Here is a 25,539-nt window from a genome sequence, read left to right on the forward strand (position 1 = left end):
CTGATTCTTTACGACCCGAGACTGTAACCCACCAGGCTCCTCTGTCCATGGAATTGTCCAGGCAAGAATACTGGAGTGGATTCCCATTCCTTTCTCCAGGGGATCTTTCCCATCCAGGGATCAAACCAGGGTCTCCTGCATTGTAGGTGGATTCTTTACCATCAGAACCACCAGAGAAGCCCCCATGCTCTTTATCAACCCATTAAATCCTCTCAACAACTCTATGAGGGGGAGATCTGTTACCCATAATCGCATTTTATTTCAGCAGTCAAACCACTGCATCAGTCTGGCCACCGGAATTTGGAGTAAGGCAGAGTGTGTAGAAGCGAGGAGAGAGAAGTACAGCAATTGCACCTCCTACGGAGAAGAGAACCTGCCACAGAACAAAATGCTGTTGGTTTCCCGGTGCCTGATGAAGAAGAGGAAAGGGTGGTCTGCACAAAATTTCGGTTCCATTCTGCAGCACCGGGAGTTCCTGACCACGGCAGTGGCCCCGGCTGCCTCTGTGCCCTCCTCATTGACCTCCACGAAGCACTTGTGTGCAACCTTGGACATGGGCACGTTCTTCTTAGCTGACATTCCAGAAAAGTCTGCCTTGGCTTCCTCAAAAGCATCAGTCATTCCTAAACGTCGAAGAAAAGCTTCCAAGTCATAACTCGCCTCCAGCTTTAATCTGGGAAGACAAACTTGAACTTTCTCCTCAGTCAGCTTTTCTGGGCTCGTCCAGGTTCTGAACTTCTCATATGTAAGTGCTTTTTCCACCTGAAATAATGAAGAGTTAAGTCTTAAAAGCTAGACGATAATAGCCTGGTACCCACCCACCTATTGGAGAAGGAAACGGCAACCCACTCCAGTGTTCTTGCCTGGAGAATCCCAGGGACGGGGGAGCCTGGTGGGCTGCCATCTATGGGGTCACACAGAGTCGGACACAACTGAAGCGACTTAGCAGCAGCAGCAGCAGCAGCACCCACCTATTGGCTCATTAACCCCTCCCCCTCATGACCTGTGACTTGATACTGAGTTCTGTTCCAGGATAATCTACAGGATATTTCCTCTTATAAACACACCAAGATTTTCCCTCTATTTCTTTCATTTTCCCTGTTTTATGGATACAAGAGAGCAACAGCTAGGAAACACCTGAGACAAAGATAGGGTTTTATTTTGAACTATCTGGACCAAATTAATGTCAAGTTGTTTTTTTAGTTTAGGAAATTCTCATAACCAATTTATTGTATTTATGTAGATGATACCACTTTAATGACAGAAAGTGAAGAGGAACTAAAGAGCCTCTTGATGAAGGTGAAAAAGCAGAGTGAAAAAGCTGGCTTAAAACTCAGCATTCAAAAACTATGATCATGGCATCCAGTCATCATTTCACGGCAAATAGATGGGGAAACAGTGTCAGATTTCATTTTTCTGGGCTCCAGAATCAATATAGACAGTGACTACAATCACGAAATTAAGACGCTTGCTCCTTGGACGAAGAGCTATGACCAACCTAGACAGTGTTTTAAAAAGTAGAGACATCACTTTGCCAGCAAACTACGTACAATCAAAGCTATGGCTTTTCCAGTAGTCATGTATGGATGTGTGAGCTGGACCATTAAGAAGGCTGAGTGCCAAAGAACTGACACTTTTGAACTGTGGTGTTGGAGAAGACTCTTAAGAGTCCCTTGGACTGCAAGGAGATCAAACCAGTCAATCCTAGAGGAAACTAACCCTGAATATTCATTGGCAGGACTGATGCTGAAGTGGAAGCTCCAATACTTTGGCCACCTGATTGGAAGAGCTGACTCACTGCAAAGACCCTAATGCAGGGAAAAATTGAGGGCAAGAGGATAAGGGGGCTACAGAGGATGAGATGGTTGGATGGCATCACTAACTCAATGGACATGAGTTTTAGCAAACTCAAGGAGATAATGAAGGGCAGGGAAGCCTGGCATGCTGCAGTTCATGGGGCTGCAAGAGTTATACATGACTTAGCAACTGAACAACATCAAATGCAATACAGTACCATGAGTTTGAGAAACTGTTGACCAAAGAGAAAAAAGCATGACTCAGAACTTGGCTGAATGAAAAAGGGAGAACTCCATGATTCTAGGGTAGGAGGGCAGGATGGGAAATTCCACAGGACTGTTGCTTCTGGCATCCTTGCTTGCCCTCTGTCTGTTCTGGGGGTAGCTTCGAACCCTCCCAGATCCAGCTTATATTCTCATTTATTAACAAGGAAAATATACAGAGGAGCATCTTCCCCCCCACCAGCAGAAGTCCAAGTGAGAGCTCCTCTTCAGTGGCAGATGTTTGGATGTCAGTTCTGTTCCTAGACTCTCCTAATTTTCTTTTTTTGGGGGGGGTGGGAAGCTTTTGAAAAAATTGAAATATATGTGATATAAAACATTGTGTAAATTTCACATGTACATGTCAATGTCATACATTTATATATTGAAATATAATTGCCATTATAGCAATGATAAATACCTCATATTATATAAATATCATCTATTTTTTATTAGTTTATTTTTAACTAGAGGATAATTGCCTTATAATGTAGCACTGGTTTCTGCCATTCATCAACATGAATCAGCCACACGTATGTGTATATATATATATGTCCCTCCCTATTGAACCTCCCTCCCACCTCCCACCCTGTCCCAACCCTGTAGGGTGTCACAGAGCACCAATTTGAGCTCCCTGCATCATAGAGCAAATTCCCAGTGGCTACCTACTTTACCCGCTTTACCTGTCGAAACGTGCATGTGTCCATGCTACTCTCTCAGTTCATCCTACCCTCTCCTACCCCCGCTGCGTCCACAGGTCTCTTCTCTATGTCTGCATCTCATTTTCTTAAAGTTGCCATGACAGATCTCTTCCTTGCCTTATGCCAGGAGGTTCCTGATTCAATAGAGAAGCCAAGGAAATCAGGCCCTATCCTCACAGGGGTAGGGAGGCGTGCACCGGTATGCTGGAGCTAGCTTGCATCTTCTGCAAAAGTCAACTGTTAAACCCTTGGGAGCCTAAACTTGGCCGTGATGCAGGTATTTACACCACAGAAATCAGCAAACATTATAAATGAGGGCTTCCCCGACACCTCAGGAGCCAGATAACCAGCATGCTGTCACTCCTGCACCTCCCACCTTATAAATTTACTTTCCCCCAACCTGAACTCTCTTTTCCTGTCATAGGAAAATGTCCTTTTCCTCCGGTCTAAGAAAATTTCCTCACCTGTACTTTAGACTCTTGATCCTCAAAATTGGGTTTATGACCAACAGAATCTATATCACTTGGAATCTTGTCAGAAATGCAAAATCTCAGGCCATAATCCCCCTAAATCAGAATCTGCATTTTAACAGGATCCCATTAGATTAACATGCACATTAATGTTTGAGGAACACTGCTCAGAGCCATCTTTATCTTTTTCCTATTATTTTGTTTAATAATTACTGGGCTCTCAACTAGACCTTCCCTTCAGAATAAATAATAATGTTCTTATTTTTGGAACTCTCTTCTTCTAGGCTTCACCAGAATTTGTTTATTCCAGCAATTCCACTCCTAGTTGTACACTCAACGGAAATGCACACACATGTTCGCCAAAAGTCATGCAGTGGTGTTCATTTAGCACTTCTTAGAACAACCCTCTGGAGAAAGAAATGGCAACTCACTCCAGTATTCCTGCCTGGAGAATTTCACAGACAGAGGAGCCAGGCAGGCTACAGTCCACCGAAGAGTTGGACACAACTGAGCGACTATCACTCACTCACTCACTTAGCACAACCCTAAACTAGAAATGCCTCAAATGCAATCCAGTGGATGCACTTTTAAAAATGAGCTCAGACTACTTAGGATTGCCACAGGGAAGGACGGGGGGAAGAGATAGTTCGAGAGATTGGGGTGGACATGTAAACACTGCTAACATTTAAAATGGATAGCCAGCAAGGACCTAATGTAGAGCACAGGTAATTCTGCACAATGTTACATGGCAGCTGGATGGGAGGGGAGGTTGGGGGAGAATGGATGCATGCATATATATACATATATGGCTGAGTCCCTTCACTGTTCACCTGAAATTATTAAAGCATTGTTAATCAGCTATATCCCAATACAGAATTAAAAGTTTTAAAAAAAACACGCGCAGGCTGGATCCATAGACACTCAGACTCAGCATCAAGGGCTTACCACAGCAAGATCCGTGTTCTCATCAGGCAGAAGGATGAGCATGCTCAGCTCGGCCCCCACGTAGGGCAGCTCCAGGACCTGGGCAGGCACCTCCTCCACGTGCCCCATTTTAAACTTGGCTTGTTTGAACATCATCTGTACTGTCTTCTTCTCCTGATAAAAATATGAAACTAAAATCAAATCATTGAAATATGAGCACAGGGTACTAAGAACTGGTATATCTAATTCACAGAACCCTTGTGGTCATTCAGTCACTAAGTCATGTCTGACTCTTTACAACCCCATGGACTGTAGCCCACCAGGCTCCTCTGTCCATGGGATTCTCCAGGCAAGAATACTAGAGTGGGTTGCCATTTCCTTCTCCAAGAGATATTCCTGATCCAGAGGTCAGTCCCATGTCTCCTGCATTGCAGGTGGATTTTTTACCAGGGAAGCCCACGGAACATAACATATAGGTACATATAATTATTATTTCTGTGCATTTATGCTGATTGATGCAAAATCTTCATTAGTACATAGTAGTGTTGAGTAATAACATTCCATTGTCCCAGCAGATCAAGTACTACCATGTGGGAGAGAAAAAATTGATGAATAGAGACATAAAACTCTCTATATTATTCTCAGAAGAAATTGTGCTTTTTTCTCTTTTTAAAAGATAAGTAGAGTAGCACTCACAGGGACCTTTTAATTAAAAAATTATTTCTCGAACTTAAGAGGAAAATGAACTAATATTCAAGTCTTTGCACTGGAAGATTTATTTAGAAAAGGTATATAGGCCAGAGGGAGTTACACTTTTACTCTGAAAAGTTGCTCAATTATATAATTGGTGCTATGGCCTTGCTTTTCTTGGAGAAAAACCTTGATGAGATGTCCAGAGTCCACCATTTTTAAAAGACTGCAACAAATGTTTTCTGGGCATGTAAATTTTTGTGCAATATGTTATTACCAAGTGGATAGAGGTCAGATTCCAAGCTGAGAGTTATTGACCTCAGCCATTATCATATTCAAAAGTGAATGGAAATAAGTTTTTTAAAGTTGGGCAGAGAAGTCTAAAAATCAAACGCACAGCATGATGACTATCGTTAATCATGGATTAATAATAATATAATTAATATAACAACAATATAATAATATGGAATGCTGGATATTTGCTAACAAGGTAGATTTCAGGTGCTGTCATCAAGAAAATACATGGCAACTATGTGAGCAAAAGATATTTTAATTAGCTTCACTGCAGTAATCATTTCACTGTGTATCGCAAATCCTCATCTTGTACATCTTAAGTATGTAAAATTTTTTATTTTTTAAAAAAAGATCCAAAAATAAGTAGAAACAAAGCTGTCTTGAACATTTGCTAACACTTTTTTTTTCTTGTATTCCGAATTGTACAGCATGAATTCTAAGGCAATAGTCATAGTTGTCGTTGACAAGTGCGAGAAAAAGTCTAAATACACTCAGTGATAGGATAATACAAAAGTAACTCCAAGGCTTAGAAGAAATTTTCTTTCAATCCAAATAACATAACCAGAGACAGATCAATTTGACCAAGGAAAAAGATCAATATAACAATTATTTTGGTATTTCTCTTTCCCATTCCAATAAGAAATATACAGGGGACATGAAATTCATTCAGAAATAAATTAAGAATCAAGAAAGGGTAAAATAAATTATTTTTTCCATTCCTTCACAATCTTCAGAAAGTAGCAATACGTCTGCAAAATGTTTTCCTACCTGGTTAGTCTTAAAGGGCATCCCCCTTGTGTGCTTTCTGTTAAATTGCTCATTCCACTTGCCTTTGAAATAGATGGCATTCACCAGGACCAGCTTAGTCAGAGGACCGACTGTCCCAGACCCTAGTATCTCCGATATCTTACCTGTAAAGAATATGAGAGAAAGTTACTGCTATTGGGGGAGAATAAACATGTCTTTTACAAAAAAAGTTCTCTCTCTCGATATTGAAAAAAGGCTGGAATTCTGCCGTTCTGGCTGCCTGAGGATTCAGGGGGATGGTGTTTCATGTGGGGCACACACGCAGTGTAGTATTTGTCTTTAAACAACAGTCTTGAAGCAGAGACTAACACTAGGTTTAAGCATTTTTCAGAAATCACCACTTCATAAGCCCAAGAAAAATACCAGATTGGCACTGGGGCTTCCCTGATGGCTCAGACATTAAAGAATCTGCCCACACTGCAGGAGATCCAGGTTCAATCCCTGGGTTGGAAGATTCCGCAGGAGAAGGGAATGGCTACGCACTCCAGTATGCTTGCCTGGAGAATCCCATGGACAGAGAAGCCTGGAGGGCTCCAGTCCATGTCAGAATGGCGTTACCTGCTTCAAAACCCAGCAAGCATACATATAGGCTACTGGAAACAGCATCAGAGTGGTCACACTGCGGAGGTCGCATCTGGGCAGTCTTGGCTCTGTCTCCCTGATAACACCACCTTTCCCGAAATGAAAACCGCTCACCTTCCGTCTTCTCCATCACCCAGTCGTTTATGTGTTTCCTGCATTCTTCAGTGTCTTCAGCAAAGGACAACTCCTCCAGGTCAGCCTGATAGAACTTCTGGCAGGATTCTTTAAAAGCCTACAAATGCAGAATACCAAGTGTGGCCATATTCTACTTGGCAAAATTCCCCTAAAAGTGTGAAAACATTTTTTTTTCTTAACATGTTTCTGGCATAAATGCTTATACAGGGCACCCTGTACTTTAAAACTCATTTGCGTAATTAATCAAAATGTACAGACCACTGGCACTGTGCCAGGTGCGGGACACCAGGGTAAAGACAAGACTTTGGACCTGAGATGGCTCACAGTCTGCGGAGAGAGAAATATATATATACAGAGAGCTACAAGATGTTTTGAGAATATGGACAGTGGCAGCTATGCACAAAACAGCCTACGAACTTTCCTGTCAAACACTTCAACTCCATGTTGACCTTCTATTTGATTTTTATCTCCTCCACTACGTGGTCTAACCATGTTTTACTCATTTCTGTATGACCAGAACAGACCAGAGTGTCCAAAACATCCTTATGGAATGATTGGAAGGCTTGAACTAGACTATCAAAAAATCTTCCAGGTCTTCCAGGAGTGGAATCATTGTGTGTGTGTGTGTGTGTGTGTGTGTGTGTGTAGGGAATTAGGCAAAAAATGAGCAAGGGATAAGCCATGAAATGTAAATTGGGGTCAAATCAGGAAGGGCATTACATGCAACACGTTAAAATCCACAGGTAACTCACCTCACGAAAACTTGTTTTCTGATATAATGTGCCTGGCAATTGGCTCCCATCCTCCGCCCATCTCCTGTCCTCAAACATTCTAGTTTCTATGGAGGAAAGAAGATGCAGAGAGAAGAAGAACCCAAGCGACCATGAAAAGTGGAGAATGATCCCCTGTGTCCTCAGTATTCCCCAATTACAATATTCAAAAATCTGGCTGATATGCAAAAATGAACATCCATTAACCAGGAGATTCCTGGAATCACAAGTACTTACCCTAGAAAATCTAACTAGCTGAAGGACTCAGAATCATCTCCAAGGATACTGAACCCCAGAGCAGGCAGTCCGCACTGGGTAGCACCAAACAGCAGCCAGGACAAGGTTATATTTGAGTCTTACATAATAATCCTTGGAACTGCCGACCGCTAAGATGGCCAGACTTACCCTGATCATTTCATTAATCTTAAAATAACATCCTTCTGTTTATTGTAGAGCACAATTTTTTTGGATCTCACTTATTGAATAATGGCAGACTCTTACTGGACTAGGGACCTTTGGAATTATACACTGCAGTAAATAGGAAAAACTCAAATTCAAAATCTTATTTTTTAGGAACAGATTTTAATTTTAGAAAGACTATTCTATCATTTACCAACAAAGGTCCATCTAGTCAAAGCCATGGTTTTTCCAGTAGTCATGTATGGATGTGAGAATTGGACTATAAAGAAAGCTGAGTACTGAAGAATTGATGCTTTTGAACTGTGATGTTGGAGAAGACTCTTAAGAGTCCTTTGGACTGCAAGGAGACCTAATCAGTCCATCCTAAAGGAGATCAGTCCTGAATATTCATTGGAAGGACTGATGCTAAAGTTGAAACTCCAATACTTTGGCCACCTGATGCAAAGAACTGACTCATTGGCAAAGACCCTGATTCTGGGAAAGATTGAAAGTGGGAGGAGAAGGGGACGACAGAGGATGAGTTGGTAGGATAGCATCACTGACTCAATGGACATGAGTTTGAGTAAACGCCGGGAGTTGGTAATGGACAGGGAGACCTGGTGTGCTGCAGTCCATGGGGTCGCAAAGCGTCGGCCACAACTGAGCAACTGAACTGAATTGATTCTATCAGTGGTGTGCAAGGACCAGGTTGGACTTAAGAGAGATCAGATAGAAAACAATTAAAATAACAGTGTAGAAGGTGTGAGAACCTGGACACAGGCAATGACGATAGTGATTCAGAAGAGAGGACAAATTTAAGAGACTGTGCATGGTCAGCTCCACAGAAAGTGCCCAGTAAAGATGAGACAAGGGTTAGGGGTTGTGGTCATTGAGATGGGGGTGGGGGAAAGACAGGTGTGGGTGCAGGAAGATGGACAAATTGAAATTGACATCTGGGAGTATGATATATCAGAAACAGTCATTTTTTAAAGGACACAGTTCAGAAGTAATCATAAAATTCTCAAATACAGAAGTATAATTCTAAGCACATTTTTAAGGCAGCACAACTATACTTTATTTCTGCTCTTCCATAATTTCTGTTTTATTTTCAGTGTCTTTTTTCATCGATATGGGAGCATTACTTACTGGCAGGAAATCACATGTCTTTTCCCCAAAGAGCCTGTTGGCAGTTCTGAGCAGGCACTGCGGGCCGGACGTGCTGACTTCCCTGAGGAGTGACTGGAAACCTCGGTGGACATCTCCACCTTCATTCAGACAAAGTGCCTGGTGATAGAAGACAAGAACACTGACTTTTAACATGCCATTTTCTCCCTCGAAGAGCTCTTCCCAAACAAATTTCTGCGCCGAAAATAACAAAGGATCCTATTTTAAACCATCCTAGATGGTTTGACCATCTAGCACAGAGTTTCTCAACCTGGAAATATAGACTTTTGGGGCCACAAACCTCAGGGCTCAGTGGTAAAGAATACGCCTGCCAATGCAGAAAACCTAGGAGAGGTGGGTTTGATCCCCGGATTGGGAAGATCCCCTGGAGCAGGAAATGGCAGCCCACTCCAGTATTGTTGCCCGGGAAATCCCATGGTCAGAAATCCCAAGGTGGGCTACAGTCCATGGGGTCTCAAGAGTTGGACCCAACTTAGCAAATAAACCACCACCACCACTTTGCTGCGAGGCTGTCCGGCACACTAGAATATTTAGCTGCATTTCTGGGCTATGTCCACTAGATGTCAGCAGCACCTCTCAGGGATGACAACCAACACAGTCCAGACCTTGTCAACTGTCCCGGGGATGCCGAATCGCCCCCAAGTGGACAGACCTACTCTAGCAGGTTTATCTATGCCAGGAAGGCAGCGCTCAGGAGGGAGACTGAATAGAACAAACAGGGATATGGAATAACCTCTAGGATACAAAATCACTGCAGATGGTGACTGCAGCCATGAAATTAAAAGACACTTACTCCTTGGAAGAAAAGTTATGACCAACCTAGATAGCATATTCAAAAGCAGAGACATAACTTTGCTGACTAAGGTCCGTCTAGTCAAGGCTATGGTTTTTCCAGTGGTCAGGTATGGATGTGAGAGTTGGACTGTGAAGAAAGCTGAGCGCCGAAGAATTGATGGTTTTGAACTGTGGTGTTGGAGAAGACTCTTGAGAGTTCCTTGGACTGCAAGGAGATCCAATCAGTCCATTCTGAAGGAGATCTGCTGTGGGATTTCTTTGGAAGGACTGATGCTGAGGTTGAAACTCCAGTACTTTGGCCACCTGATGAGAAGAGTTGACTCATTGGAAAAGACTCTGATGCTGGGAGGGATTGGGGGCTGGAGGAGAAGGGGACGACAGAGGATGAGATGGCTGGATGGATGAGTCTGAGTGAACTCGGGGAGTTGGTGATGGACAGGGAGGCCTGGAGTGCTGCGATTCATGGGGTCGCAAAGAGTCAGACACGACTGAGCGACTGAACTGAACTAAACTGAACTAGGATACAAGAATGAGCAGAAATAGACATGGGAATGTTTCATTGGGAATTCCACAGAAGTCCTCCAGTCTAGACGGGATTTAAATGTCAAATAAGAGTGAGAATTAAGGCTGTTCTCTTATCTCCCAACAACACCAGCCCAAAGCCCCCCTCCTCCAGGGAGCTGAAGGAAACAGCCACCAGGGACTCAACTGTGGCTGGGGACTGATTCTGAGGAGGGTCCGTGCACCCTGATATGGAAATATGTGTATATGACAGTTTTCTGGGACACTTTCACCAGGGAGTCTACTTCCCTAAAGCAACAGCCACTACCTCCATGGTGCATGCGTGTGTTCTCAGTCACTTCAGTCGTCTCCGACTCTTTGCGACCCCGTGGACTCTAGCCCACCAAGCTCCCTTGTCCCTGGGATTCCTAAGGCAAGAATATTGGAGTGGGTTGCCATTTCCTTCTCCAGGGGATCTTCCTGACCCAGGGACTGAACCCGATCTCCGACATCTCCTGCCTTGGCAGGCTGATTCTATACCCACTGAGCCACCTGGAAAGCCCCCTTCATTGATAGCTAAGATCATATATAAAGCATATCAGGTCAATCAGATTATATATTGATTGACTGATTACATATACATATATATATGGCTGAGCTCTCTCTATATATTATATATATATTATAATCTAATATATATAGATAGATTATATCTTAAAAATTCCAGAAGTCCCCATTTGTGCCACACTTTTTCCACTTATGTATAATCTTATACTAGAAACAACGCATTAAACAAAAAGTTCATTTACACAGTTGCATTTCCATTTGAAATATAACATTAGCAAAAGTTTAAAATTGAACGAAGTTGAAATTCTTGGCTTTTTTGTGGAACAGAATTGTAGTTTCCCTTGCTCATCAAAGATGCAGCAAAGAGCGCTCAGCGTCTCCCATGAACACTGGCAGGAGATGTCTCTCACACAGTTCTTTCCACTTTCAGGTCTGCATTCTTTCCATCACTCCAGTGCCCCTCCCAGCCTCACTGGGGTCCATCAGCGGGTGTGAGGCAGGAACAGAGCAGGCCTGTGAAAGCAGAGGAAGCCCACATACCTGGGACATCTGGGCCGCCGTGTTCCCCTTGGCCCCCATTAAGACCATGGTCAGGACGGAGGAGAGGCTCAGGGGAGAGAAGAACACGTTTCGCGAGTGGTCCTCTTCACCCAACATTTTTAGTAAGTTGATGGCAAAAGTGCCATTTGCTTTGCAGAGAGCATCCATCAGTGGAGGTCTGTATCAAAAGCCAAACACAGGCACGTCAGCCACGCCCTCCACTAGTCACCTGCTCATTCGTGCCCCATCTGCGGACGCTGGGTGTGGTCAGCAAAGTAGCTGCACCCTCAAACATGCGCTTCGAATCTCAGAAACCTGTGCTTGAGTCTGAATTAAGGATCTTACGATGGAGAGCGTCACCTGGATTACCGGGTGAGCTCAGTTTAGTCACAGGCTTCTTATAACAGGACTGCAAGGGACTTCCCTGGTGGTCCAGTGGTTAAGCTCTGTGCCCCCAATGCAGGGGGTTCAGGTTCAATCCCAGGTCAGAGAACAAGATCCCACGTGCCTAAACTGTGATTTATTCACAGCCAAATAAATAAATATTTAAAAAAAAAAAAAGCAGGCGGGTCAGAGGAAGAAAAGGAGATATGAGGATGGAAGCAAAGATCAGGATGACTTGGGGTCAGAAACCAAAGAATGCAGGCAGCCTCTATGAGCTGCAAAATGCAAGGAACTGGACTCTGCCCTAGAGCCTCCAGAGAAAAAAAGTAGCTCTGCCAACCTCTTATAGACCTTTGACCTCCAGAAGTGTAAGATAAACCCCCTATTGCTGATCGTCTCCCTCAGTTTTGTGTCTCTGGCATAATCTTTAAGTAATGTTCTATGAGTTATTAACAATTTTGTATAAATAAAAATGTCATACATCTTCTTACATAGTTGCATATATAGTTCAGTTTAGTTGCTCAGTCTTGTCCAATTCTTTGAGACCCCATGGACTGCAGCACACCAGGCTTCCCTGTCTATCACCAATCCCCGGACTTTATTCAAACTCATGTTCATAGAGTAGGTGATGCCATCCAACCATCTCATCCTCTGTCGGCCCCTTCTCCTCCTTCCTTCAATCTTTCCCAGCATCAGGGTCTTTTCCAATGAGTCAGTTCTTTGCATCACGTGGCCAGAGTATTGGAGTTTCAGCTTCAGCATCAGTCCTTCCAATGAATATTTAGGACTGATTTCCCTTAGGATGGACTGGTTGGATCTCCTTGCAGTCCAAGGGACTCTCAAGGGTCTTCTCCAACACCACAGTTCAATTCTTCTGCGCTCAGCTTTCTTTATAGTCCAATTCTCACATCCATACACGACTACTGGAAAAGCCATAGCTTTGACTAGATGGCCCTTTGTTGGCAAAGTAATCTCTGCTTTTTAATATGCTATCTAGGTTGGTCATAGCTTTTCTTCCAAGGAGCAAGCATCTTTTGATTTCATGGCTGCAGTCACCATCTATAGTGATTTTGGAGCCCCCAAAAATGAAGTCTGCCACTGTTTCCATTGTTTCCCATCTATTTTCCATTACGTGATGGGACCAGATGCCACGATCTTAGCTTTCTGAATGTTGAGTTTTAAGCCAGCTTTTTCACTCTCCTCTTCCACTTTCATCAAGAGGCTGTTTAGTTCTTATTCGCTTTCTGACATAAGGGTGGTGTCATCCGCATGATATTCCTGACCTGCATAAAAATTTCTAAAGAGGCAGGTCAGGTGGTCTGTATTCCCATCTCTTTAAGAATTTTTCAGAGTTTGTTGTGGTCTGCACAGTCAAAGGCTTTGGCATAGTTGCATATATAATATCCCTACAATTGTAGTATTCTGTTCCTTTTTATTCATCATTAGAGCAATTTTTCCCTCATTAAAACTATTTGTAAACATGTTTTTTCTTTGCCCCCAACCCCCAAACTCTGTTGTTATTGTTGTTTCTCTGTTGGTTTTAATCAGAGGCACAGAGGTTGAGTTAATCATCTTGCTCAGTTCATGGGCTTTGAAAAGCCCACCTCCCCTCCATCCTATTTCCAATCCCATATTATGTCACATGGAAACAGCCAGAAACAGACTTTCCTGGTGGTCCAGTGGTTAAGACTCCATCTTCCAATACAACAGGTGTGCGTTTGGTCCCTGGTCTCAGATCTAAGGTCCATATGCTATGGGATGCAGTCAAAATTTTTAGAAAAAGAAAACAGCTGGATGGATTTCAACAGATTTGTGGGGTTGGTTTGGGACAGCCTGCCCTAAAATGCAAGTTCCTAGAAAAACACAAAAAGGACTTTAAATCCGAGAGACTAAAAAAATATATATATATATAGACACATCATTTTCCACTGGTGTTGTTGAAATTGGACTGAGAGCTGTGAAATGGGCCCCCTGGGAATGCAGATGGGATACGAAGCCCAGATCTCAAGTCATCAGGTGGACAGATAGAATCAGGCACTCATTATAGATCCAGCCTTGACCTTCCCCCAGCTTAACTAAACTGCAGACAAGTTTCTTTCTGCCTCTGATCCCTGACCTCCCTTTCCTTAAAGAACTTACTTTAGGCAATTGGTCATCGTAAGTTTTTTCTCTGCTTCTTGGCAGCTAAACATTTTGAAAAGCCTCTTTCTTATTTTACAACCCCAGACACTCTTTCTCAAGCCCCTAGAAGCCAGCCCTTTAAAATATAATCATCAAGGAAGATGGTCTCCATGGGACAGGGCAAGAAAAATGTCAGCAGGCACCGTTCTGCCAGTTGTGATAAGTTTTTGCGGCTATTATAATTTTAGAAAAAATTATAAAATGTGCATTTATTTCTATTAAACCTTCTCAAAACCTGGACTCCTAGTCAGTAAATTAATAAAACTCATCAACTCATCTCAGTTTCCCTGAGTCTCTTTGCTCTTACAGTTGAGAGCACTTTGAAAAATAAAAGGACAAATAATTACCCATGATCCCATGATCCTATAAGCTCATCTTTTCTATTATGTGATCTTTTTAAAAAATGTATGTGCATCTTTTTAACTCAAAAATTTTAAGGTGATGCAAGAACAATATGTTCCAGTTTGAAAAACTAGCAAACAAGCAAAACCAAAAGTACTGGAAGCTCTACCTAGAGATAAGGGTCATCACATGTTTGTTCATTTTTATAAGCATCTTTCAGTCTCCTGGTGGACTGAGCCGTCTTGAAAGTGAATCTCATTAAGCTTTGGAGGGGGTCAGACAGAAGGGGAAAGTGAAGGGGGTGGGGGGAAGGGCAACATTTCAACCAGAGCCTCCTCACTGTTGAATGGTTCCTTTGAAGCTTCTAAGAAATTTTTTCAAGAGAAGATGTCTTTGGCTTAAAAGAAACAAAAGCATGGTTGGGGGGAAAAAAAAAAAGTATGACATTTACCCGGTAAGTATAAAACTGTCCCATCCAGTACAGATTCCTTAAAGTTTGGCGGGAAAAAAGTATTAAAACATCATCCAAGAAAATACAACAGTGCTCTATAGTTAATACACTTAATAGAGGGACAAAATGTTGTTTTATTCTGCCCTCACTTCAGTAAGTCTCTCCAGACTCTTCAGCTGCTAGGTTCCAACACGAGGGCTGCCGGAGTTGGAAGGCTGATGTACCTGCAATGGGCAAGTCTCAACACAGAGCAGGACCCAGCCTGCCTCCTCGCCACTTCTGGTCAGAAAATAAAAACCCAGGAGGCAGGAAATTGTTATTCACTCAGTCATGTCAGACTCTTTGTGACCCCATGGACTGTATCCACCAAGCTCCTCTGTCCATGGAATTCTCCAGACAAGAATACTGGAGAGGGTAGCCATTCCCTTCTCCAGGAGATCTTTCCAACCTAGGGATCGAACTGGGGTCTCCCGCATTGCAGGCGGATTCTCTACCGGCCAAGAGGGATATTGAAACTTGATAGCACTGCACCTATCAGAAAATGGCACCAAAGAGATTCAAAGAAGGAGAGAGTTGGGTACCTGGAGATGAAACACAGGAATAAATTTGGATTGGATTTTACAGGAGCATAGAACTTTGGACTGTGGACTGAAAATGCACAGCATGATATTAAGTTGTGGTTAAGTTTTACTCAGGATCTCACTGAGGACTATAGTAAGGGAGATAACCTCTCTGACATAGCTCCGAGGGGGCAGGCAGAAAAGCACGATTTGGGCTACAGAATGCCTGCAGTCAGCCATTCAGCTCAGTAAAAGGTCACTGCTAGTCACGAGGACCAGAGGGCACAGCTAGTGTTTTTAGTGCTTTGTGATGTAGGGGAAGATGCAAGATCTCGGCTTATTAATTTTTTTCCAGTGAAATCTCTAAGGAGCCCATTTTCCCGAAGTACAGAGTGGCTTATCCTGTTCTTCATTCTGAGTTTTGTTCAGGGTGCACTGGCAGCCAGTGACTGCAGCAGCTAGATACCTGATCCTCGTAGAACTGGATGGTGAGCAACATTCTTTCTGTCACAGGAGCCAGGGTGAGGCTGGCATAAGCTTACGCTGGTGAGTGAGTCTGCACACGTGTCTGTGTGTGTCTGTGAGTATGTAGTTGTCCAATCTGCATAGGCAAAGGAATGAACTGGAATATCACATTAATTTCCTCTTTACATTTCAACTGCTCTTAATTGTAAACATCTATTTCGGGTTTCTTCTACATTTCCCCTTTCTTCCTCTCATCTCCTCACGTCCATTCCTTTGCAACATCAGGGTGCTAGTCAGCAGCTGAGTATTTTCCATCATCATGTCCCCCAAACACTGAAACACCTTTGTACACACTCACACACAAGTGCACCTCTCAGATGTGTCCCAGCTCACACCAGCGAAAAGATTTTACTTCTAGCCAATAAAATGGATTGGCATTAAACTTGTTTTCCTTTTACAGGTGAACAACATCAGGACAATTAAATACTGTCCTCAGGTCTCAGAAGAAACTAGAAGATTCAGCCACAAAAGCAAGCCTTCTGCTTCCAAGGAGATGTCTCTCAATATCCATGAGGGGCTGGTTCCACAAGCCCCGTGGATACCAAAATCCAAAGACACTTAAGTCTCTTCTATGAAATGGGATAGTATTTGCATATAAACTACACACATTCTCTGGTCTACTTTCCATAATCTCTAGATTATTTATAATCCCTCACACAATGTAAAATGCTATGTAAATAGTTGCCAGAGGGTGCAACTTCAAGTTTTGCTTTGGGGAACTTCCTGGATTTTTTTTTTTTTTTTCAAATATTTGCAGTCTCTTGCGGGTTCTGTGGAAGCAGAACCTCTAATAGAGTAGAGGACTGATTGTATTCAGCATAATTTCCTCCTGGGGCAGAATGCCTGTCACCCCCCTGCTCCACCCCCCACCTCCAACCCATGAAGTGAAGAAAGTTGCTCAGTCGTGTCCGACTCCTTTGGAGCCCATGGACTAAACAGTCCCTGGAATTCTCCAGGCCAGAATACTGGAGTGGGTAGCCTTTCCCTTCTCCAGGGGATCTTCCTCACCCAGGGATTGAACCTGGGTCTCTGGCATTGCAGACAGATTATTTACCATATGAGCCACCAGGGAAGCCCAAAATTCTGGAGTCAGAGGCACTACCATTGCGCCACAAGGTCACAAAAAACAGAGACGCTCAAACAGGGTCATGAACCCTGGCCCCTCAGATTAAAAGTCTGATGCTCTACCGACTGAGCTGTTCAGGCATACATACATCCAACCCATACATACATACAAAAGTGAATTTTTCCAAAAAGCGTTTATGTGGAACTTTCCTTATAAGATTAAAAAAAAAAAAAACAAAGGCCATAATTCCTGACTATGAAGAGGAAAAGTTAAAATTTTATGTAACTTCCTGCTCCTTCTGCCTCTGTAACTCAGCTTGCTCCTTGCAAAGTCTGGATCACGCAGGTCACGCAGTCTCAGAAAGTGGGGACTTAAAATACTAAGAACTGGAGCTTATCTCAATCATCCTCCTCCTGCTCTTTTCAGCTGTCCGGCCTCTGCAAACTTGCTTAATCCTGCCTTTCCCTGTAAAGGTCAGGCATTCCCCTCCCTATCTTGACTGCTGTCCCTGCTCACACGTAACCCCTTACCAGCCCGTTAACAGCTAGTGTTGCCCACTATAGTCTGTCTATAAAAACTTTGTAATCCCTTGTTTGGGGCTCAGAGCTTGGAGTGTCCTCAGTCCTCTGGGTCCACCGGCATAATAAGCCTGAGTTCTCCAACTCTCCCAGTGAGGTGCTTGGTTTCTTGAGTACTGGTTTCTGCAACAACTGGGAGCTCCCACCCTTGGGGAGATACACATGCGTAAATGCCTGGTTTCAAGCTGGCCTTGTACTCTGTACCAGGATAAACAACAAAGTGCTAAGGAAGCTAACAGTAAAGCAGAAAGAAATCTCTTCAGAAGCCCAGGAGAAGGGGAGCAATAAGCTGGTCCTTAAAGACTGGCAGGAGCTCGGGAAGGCAGTGAGTGTCAGGGCCAGCCGGTGCACAGAATACACAGGAAGCGCGTGGTCTGTGTGGGGCCCAGGGAGCAGGTGACTGCAGCTTCCTACCGGAGGCACAGTGCCCGAGACAGGAAGGGGGTGCCCCATACACCAGGTTGAGAGTTTGGGACTTGAGCTATGATCTAGGAAGCCAGGCACTGTTTTCAAACAAAGGCTTTATATGAGTTTTAGAAAAAGATTGTGGCTCATGGTTTGGTGCAAAAAAAAAACAAAAAAAACAAAAAAACGGGGGACCCCTGCTACTGACTGGAGACTACCCAACACAGAGGAAACGTCTGCACTAGACAGTGAGTGGAAGATGGAACTGCCAGGCTGGGGGGCTGATCACCTGAGGATAAGGAGGAGGACAGAGTCCCAGGCAGAGGCTCTTAGCTAATCCATCCAAAGGGTGGGACACCAACCACAGGAAGTCATACAAGTCAGCTTGGAATGGGGAAGGTGCTACATTCCATTTGAGATGAGTGGAACATTCCATTTCAAGGGCTCCAGTAACAAAGACAGTCCTAGGGTGTTTGTCAACAAAGGGAGGGGACTTAAGAGGAGAGGAAGCTCTAGAGCAAGAGATTGACAGCCCTTAGTCTGCATCCACATTCCAGGAACCTCTAGGTAAATGGATGGAATTAGAATCTACAGGTGGAAGCCTAAGAGAAAAAAAAAAGAAAAAAATCCACTTTGTTATGGGTAATTTCCAATTTTCGCAGATAGTGAGAGGAAAAGCCAAGAGACTGGGACTCAGCAATCCTGATGTCCTGGGAGAACTGGACATGAGTGAGGGACCAGGGAAGTGGGGAGGACGGAGGAGAGGAAGGTAGCACCCCAGGCTGGACCGGGGAGCGGTGGGGGGTGGCAGTTCAGACCTCAAATCCCTCAGCAGAGTTAGTGGGAGCAGGAACCAGGGAGCTGGGGGTATGGGGGAGTGTGCAATCCACACTGTGACTGCTGAGGATGGGGAGACGGGGAGGAAGCTGTTTGTTTCACTTGACAGAGAGGGCTTCCCTGGTAGCTCAGCCGGTAAAGAATCCGCCTGCAATATGGGAGGCCAGGGTCGGCAAGATCCCCTGGAGGGAGGGCATGGCAACCCCTCCAGCATTCCTGCCTGGAGAATCCCATGGACAGAGGAGCCTGGCGGGGTAGACCCCATGGGGTCGCAAGGAGTCGGACATGACTGAGCGACTAAGCACAGAAGAACACAGAGAAAGGACCCCATGAATAAGAACAGATGAACAGATGTTAAAGGAAAAAAACAAGGGGGGGGCGGAGAAATACAGAAATAAAGAAGGGAGGGACATAGGGGAGGAGGAACACAGAGAAGAATGTGGAGGAGGGGAGGGGAAGGGGGCTGGTTACACCCAATAAGCTGGGGGCCCGGCACCTCCCTGAGCTCACCGGAGGTTTCACTCACCAGGAGTTTCCCAGGCGAGGCTGCGGTGGGCGCCACAGACCTCCCGCTGCGCCCCGCCCCACCCCTCGTCCCCCGCCTACTCCCCCTCCCCCAGCCCCAGCCCCCTCCATTCTCCCCCTCCTCCCCCACCTTGTTAGAAGTATCACAGACTTTAGAACACTTGATAATAATCGTGGTCTATTAACCGTTTTTGCCCCGGGAAAACAAAACTATTAATGGAAATTCAGTATAGTAATTAAAGAGCTTACAGGCTTCCCTCCCTCCTCTCACCCTTCACCCCTCCTCCCCCGGCGAGGGCTCCTGCCAGTCCTCCTGCAGAAACCGCAGCCGCGGCGGGGCTCCCGGCCGCACCCTCCCTGCCGGCAAATCGCAGCGCAGTGGAGTCAGCAGGCCCGGGTCGCCCCTACTGCGGGGACCACCCTGTGGACCTCGGGCCTCCGAGTCCCGTCCTTGGAGAGTCACCCTTGAGGCCCCAAGGAAGCGGGCCCGGGATCCCGCGGGTGCGGCGGGGACCGGGGCGACCCCAGCCCCGCGGCTCTCCTGCCCGGATACCCCCGCGGGCCTTCCCCGGGTCCTCTCCACCTCCCTGTTCTGACCCGCCTTGCCTCCGGCCTCCCGCTGTCCCTACAACTCTCCGCTGGAGCTCCCGGCTAGAGGCAGCCGCCAGGGGATCCGGAGGGCTCGGGAGCCCCCGAGACCCGGTACCTGGGAGATTCCTGCTGCTGCGGCGGCGGCTCTTCCAGGTCGGTTGATGCTTCACGTCCGCTTTGAGTTCGGGCCAGGCTTCCGGCTGTGACTCAGAACTCCGGGAGATGGCCCGGCCTGTGCAGCGGCTGGATCGTGGGCGGAGGCTGAGCCTCTCGTGTATCTCGCTTCCCCGGGCCCGAGAGAGCAGACAGACTGGTGGCGGAGGCTAGCGCCTGGTCCTCTGAGGGTGTTTGCAGAAGGCCTCGCCCGTTAGGGCCTAGGTTTGCTTTCCTGGATTAATTTGCCTTAGTCTTAGGACTTCCCTGGTGTCTCAGATGGTAGTGTCTGCCTACAATGCTGGAGGCCTGGGTTCAATCCCTGGGTTGGGAAGATCTGGAGAAGGAAATGGCAACCCACACCAGTATTCTTGTCTGGAAAATCCCATGGACGGTGGAGCTTGGGGGCTACAGTCTATGGAGTCGCAAAGAGTCGGACAGGACTGAGCACTTCACTTTCACTTTTCTTTAGCTTATTTAGAGGGCTCCGCAGATGGAGCTAAGTGGTATAAAGAACTTCCCTGCCAATGCAGGAGACATGAGTTGTGGGGTTCAATCCCTTGGTTGGGAAGATCCCCTGGAGAAGGAAATGGCAACTCACTCCAGTATTCTTGCCTGGGAACTCCCATGGAAGAGCCTGGTGGACTACAGTCCATGGGGTCACAAAGAGACAGACACAACTGAAGTGACTTAGCACGCATGCCCAGCTTGTTTAGTAAGCCTTGTTTAGTAAGCCTATGGAAGAGCACTTTAAAAATCCAGATTCCAGTCTGTCTAGTTTCGTTTTTAGCCACTACACAAATGTCTATATTATTGAACATGTTGTTCAGTTGCTCAGTCCTGTCCTTTGCCCCCCAGGTCCCTCTGTCCAAGGGATTTCCCAGGCAAGAATACTGGAGTGGGTTGCCATTTTCTTCTCCAGGGGATTTTTCCAATCCAGGGATTGAATTTGCATCTCCTGCACTGGCTGGCAGATTCTTTACCACCAGAGCCACCAGGGAAGCCCATATGCTCTTTAGTTAATAGTGTTGTTTTCCCTGGGGGAAAAACGGAGATTAACAGACCATAATTATTTATTGTTCTAAAGTCTATGACACTTCTAAAAAGACAGGCTATATATGTTTGCACTAAAGGAGAAAAACAAATATCAGGGAATACTTTAAGCCTCATTATTGAAAAAGCCTGATGAGTGCACACACATACATGTGTGTCCAGGATGACTGCAATTTATTTTGCAATCATTCTTTGTACTAGCATCCACTTTGAGTCTATTTCCCCCTTGAGTTTGCAAGCTCCATGACTCCGGGAGACAGGGGACCAGGATCCGTCTGTGTTCAGAGGCATAGTATTCATGCCCCAAATATCAACTGATACAGCATAGATGTCTAGTAACCATTTTTTAAACGAATGACTGCCTGAATGCATCGTACTAACCTGCAGTTTCTAGTATCATTCTTTTTCCTCTTGTTTGTTTGGAAAATATTCTGTTGAATATTCTTAGACTGTCAGCTTCTGACAGAGTCACTCTGGTCTTCCTTTATCTTGGCTTGGTTTCCAGGCTCCGTGTTCACTTGTTAACCTACTTTTCTTTTGAGTCCACATGATACTTAAAGCCTAAGGACTTTTAGTGCGATAGAACATGGGAGAAGGCAATGGCACCCCACTCCAGTACTCTTGCCTGGCAAATCCCATGGACGGAGGAGCCTGGTGGGCTGCAGTCCATGGGGTCGCTAAGAGTCGGACAGGACTGAGCGACTTCCCTTTCATTTTTCACTTTCATGCATTGGAGAAGGCAATAGCAATCCACTCCAGTGTTCTTGCCTGGAGAATCCCAGGGACGGGGAAGCCTGGTGGGCTGCCGTCTGTTGGGTCGCACAGAGTTGGACACGACTGAAGTGACTTAGCAAAACACAGACACAGGGATTTCTTTTGTTGTTACTTAATGTGAGGTGCTATGGGTAGAGGCAAAATGTTTCATGATGATATGATAAAATGCCATATATATTACAATTTCCCTTCTTTGGAGCTAAAGCAAAGGACCCAGGTCTCCTGTATTGCAGGCAGATTCTTTATCATCTGAGCCACTAGGGAAGCCCAAAGTATAGGATCTCTTTTTTTAAAATTCTATGATACCAAACCAAGATTTTATACAGAAAACACGTTTTCTTGTACTATTTTATACACTGTTCATGTCAGATCCACAGTAGATTATATCTTTCACTCAGTAGATTAAAATGAAAAAAAAAAGTAACCTAGAATGATACACTCAGTCTCTAAAATTAGAATAAGAGCTAATGAGACTACCAATAAGCCACTGTGTAGGAGCATTTTTAGTAGGAGTTGGAAAAACAAAGGCAATTTTGTGGCGATAAAATTTTACTAAGAATATCTTCTTATACCTGACAATATGCATTTATATAAACTAGAAATTTACTCTTCTAGTTTATAAGATTTTTAAAAGCAAAGATGTTAATGTGACAACTTTTACCCTAATAATTCTTTCTAATAAAATTTTTATTTTAAAATACTTTTAAATTCACATATTAATATCAGTGATATCACTATATCATCTGTATAAAGGTTTTTCTTCACTAAATGATGCATGTGAAATATAAATGACAATGGAAATATAGTGACCAGGTAGGTCAAGCATTGTAAGGCATTTGATTAACCGAATTTCTGAAAGGTAAATAAAAGTCACATTAAAATAAAATGTTAAAAAAATTAAATTAGCCATTCTCTCTAGCTATATAGGCCTCATAGGATCACTAGAATATATTATTTCAAAGTAATTTTGCTAATATTTATGCATAAGAAAGAGGCTACAAACTGGTTTTATTAGAATTGTGTTTTCGATCATATGTGTATTTTTCACACTAAGATGCCCTTGTTTGATGAGAGACACAGGCTTTAGGGGGAGCAGAATCTCCCATAAAATAGAATGCTGTTGGTTTTGTTGTGCCTGATGAAGGAACGGGTGGTCTGCACTGAATTTGATGGAGGGGAGTTTAATTCTTACACTCACTTCACTCCCAGTACCAGCTGCAGCCTCTGTACCTTGTTCATTTATTTCCACAAAAGACTTATGGAAAACATTGGACAGAAATAGGTTTCTCTGAGGACATTCCTGAGAAATCAGCTTTGCTCTGGTTAAAGGCATCACTCATCCCTATACTTCTCAAAGTTGACTTGACATTATAAGTCTCTTCCAGCTTGAACTTGGGAGGTTTAACTGCACGTTGCCCAACTCCATCATGTTTGCGCTAGTCTACTCCCTCAGCTTCTTGTAGGTAATCGCCATTTCCAGCTGCAATTTGCAGCTGATGAAGAAAGAGTCAGTAATTTCCAATTAAGAGATAGAGGTTGAGTGAGACCTCTAGATATTACATAGATGAATTATAATCGCTCCTATTACCAAAGGTAATAAAACACACACATTTGGAAGTTTTTTGTTTATAATGAGATCCTTAACCCTGCTGACATATCATTTTGCAGATTAATAGTTCTCAGGATATAGGTTTAGTAGATTAGACCTTGAAATGGAAGTGCTTCTGTGATAATTTGCATGACAGCAACTACATACACAAATATATTAATATAAATATACATTTAGATGTCATCGACACAAAAGCATATACTCTAGGACATATTGTATGCCAGGGAACAAAAAAATATATTTTTATTAGTTTTATTAACTAGTTTAAAACTAGCTTATTAATTCATAAACTAATAGCTGATTTGTTAAATTAGTTTTATTAACACAGCACACAATCCTTCGAAAACAAAATCTGAGATAAAGTAAAATGTCTATAATCACACCAGTGTGAAACTAGTAGCTATCAATCATGGAAAAAAAGAAAGAAAACTAAAGAAAAGAAAATCCTTCTATCTTAAGAGTAATAACTTTTTAAATAGTAATTTTGAAGCTGCTTTTTCTCTTCATATTTAAAATTTTGAAACAATAAATATATATGTATATACACATGCTGCTGCTGCTGCTAAGTCGCTTCAGTCGTGTCCGACTCTGTGCGACCCCATAGACGGCAGCCCACCAGGCTCCCCAGTCCCTGGGATTCTCCAGGCAAGAACACTGGAGTGGGTTGCCATGTCCTTATCCAATGCGTAAAAGTGAAGTCGCTCAGTCTTGTCCGACTCTTAGCGACCCCATGGACTGCAACCTATGAGGTTCCTCCATCCATGGGATTTGCCAGGCAAGAGTACTGGAATGGGGTGCCATCGCCACACAGGTGTACATATATAAAGCAATGTTTGACTTTTTAAATAACATACTTGTTTAAAGCACATGCTTTTGCTACTTTGAAGTTTTCTAGATCCAAATATTGCTATCAAAGACACATATGTAAATGATGTGCATTAAGTGACAATGTTTTCAGGTCAGGAACTTGCATTTTCTAAAAAAAGGCTTCTCTTATAATGATGTAACTCAAATAGTTTAATATTCACACTTGGTCTTATTTTTACCATCCTCTCAAGTTTCACAAATTTTATGACACTACCTAGAAATCTTTCTAAACACTAGTAGGGCAGTGGAAGCAGAAATATAAACAATCTGGCACACATGAAAATTAGGCACAGGGCAAAGACAGACAGACCACTTATTGCATGTGAATTGCTCAGAAATGTGGTCTGACCAAAATCAGGCTTCAGTTCAGTTCAGTTCAGTTGCTCAGTCATGTCCGACTCTTTGCGACCCCGTGAATCGCAGCATGCCAGGCCTCCCTGTTCATCACCATCTCTTGGAGTTCACTCAGACTCACATCCATCGAGACCGTGATGCCATCCAGCCATCTCATCCTCGGTCGTCCCCTTCTCCTCCTGCCCCCAATCCCTCCCAGCATCAGAGTCTTTTCCAATGAGTCAACTCTTCGCATGAGGTGGCCAAAGTGCTGGAGCTTCAGCTTTAGCATCTTTCCTTCCAAAGAAATCAGGCTTAAGAGATATTTAACTGATGAATAACTTAAATAATAACTTGAAGGTGCACTGATACAGATTATATCTTCTGAAGAGTGTTTACTTGATAAAAAAAATGTTATTTAAGCAATGTTTTAGACTCTTTAATGTTTTTAAATGTATGTCTAAGGCTCACTTAAACATAAAGTTAATGAAATAGGTTCTACCAGAAGGAAGAAAAAGACCTATACTACCTGAAAGATTGTTATGATAAACCTACACAGCTTTGTTATTCACAATAAATATCTCTAGCTGTTGTTTGTGTGACTACCCAAAGCTAAAGGTTTCTGTAGACTACTTACCCTTCCTGAGGAATAGTAAAATCAACCTTACAAAGTTTTGTGAAGCTTAAATGATAATTTGAAAATACAGTACCTAGGGCTGAAAGGACATTGTTTGCCTTCCTGTACAGCAATTAAAGAACTGGGAGATCATGTCTTTATGTTTTTCTCAGGAGGGATAAACACTAGAACCATCTTCATGTCAGACTGATGTTTTGTGTTTTTTTTTTAATTTTTATTTTTACTTTATTTTACTTTACAATACTGTATTG

The 25,539-nt window shown here is 43.7% G+C and overlaps 1 protein-coding gene and 1 non-coding gene across 6 annotated transcripts; both read right to left on the reverse strand.

The window, feature by feature from the left end:
• Window positions 1-224: 224 nt before the first annotated feature.
• Window positions 225-20,041, reverse strand: LOC101104287 (serpin B8). 5 transcript variants are annotated; one of them, XM_015103582.3, is made up of 7 exons: window positions 19,978-20,041; window positions 8,976-9,113; window positions 7,413-7,498; window positions 6,640-6,757; window positions 5,905-6,047; window positions 4,174-4,326; window positions 225-762 (listed from the first exon to the last, which is right to left on the reverse strand). In XM_015103582.3, the coding sequence occupies exons 3-7, from the start codon at window positions 7,488-7,490 to the stop codon at window positions 358-360; spliced, it is 897 nt and encodes a 298-aa protein (XP_014959068.2). In that variant the 5' UTR covers window positions 7,491-7,498; window positions 8,976-9,113; window positions 19,978-20,041; the 3' UTR covers window positions 225-357. The 5 variants fall into 5 exon arrangements, with proteins under 5 accessions (XP_014959068.2, XP_027816559.2, XP_060261177.1 ...); XM_027960758.2 differs by lacking the exon at window positions 7,413-7,498 and adding an exon at window positions 11,418-11,595; XM_060405194.1 differs by lacking the exons at window positions 7,413-7,498; window positions 19,978-20,041 and adding exons at window positions 11,418-11,595; window positions 15,802-19,327.
• On the reverse strand, window positions 16,994-17,066 carry TRNAK-UUU (transfer RNA lysine (anticodon UUU)). Its single transcript has one exon. It is a non-coding gene; the product is annotated as a tRNA-Lys (tRNA).
• Window positions 20,042-25,539: the final 5,498 nt, after the last annotated feature.

This window comes from Ovis aries, chromosome 23 (genome assembly GCF_016772045.2).
Source record: "Ovis aries strain OAR_USU_Benz2616 breed Rambouillet chromosome 23, ARS-UI_Ramb_v3.0, whole genome shotgun sequence".
In the NCBI taxonomy this organism is placed as follows: domain Eukaryota; kingdom Metazoa; phylum Chordata; class Mammalia; order Artiodactyla; family Bovidae; genus Ovis; species Ovis aries.

Bases quoted from the DNA above. Each gene is read 5' to 3' on its own strand.
- LOC101104287 (XM_027960758.2), bottom strand. From the start codon at position 11,585: ATGGATGCTCTCTGCAAAGCAAATGGCACTTTTGCCATCAACTTACTA. The intron at 9,114-11,417 runs GTATGTGGGCTT...TTCTATCACCAG, and splicing joins CGGCGGCCCAGATGTCCCAG to GCACTTTGTCTGAATGAAGG. The intron at 6,758-8,975 runs GTAAGTAATGCT...CTGCATTTGTAG, and splicing joins AGACATGTGATTTCCTGCCA to GCTTTTAAAGAATCCTGCCA.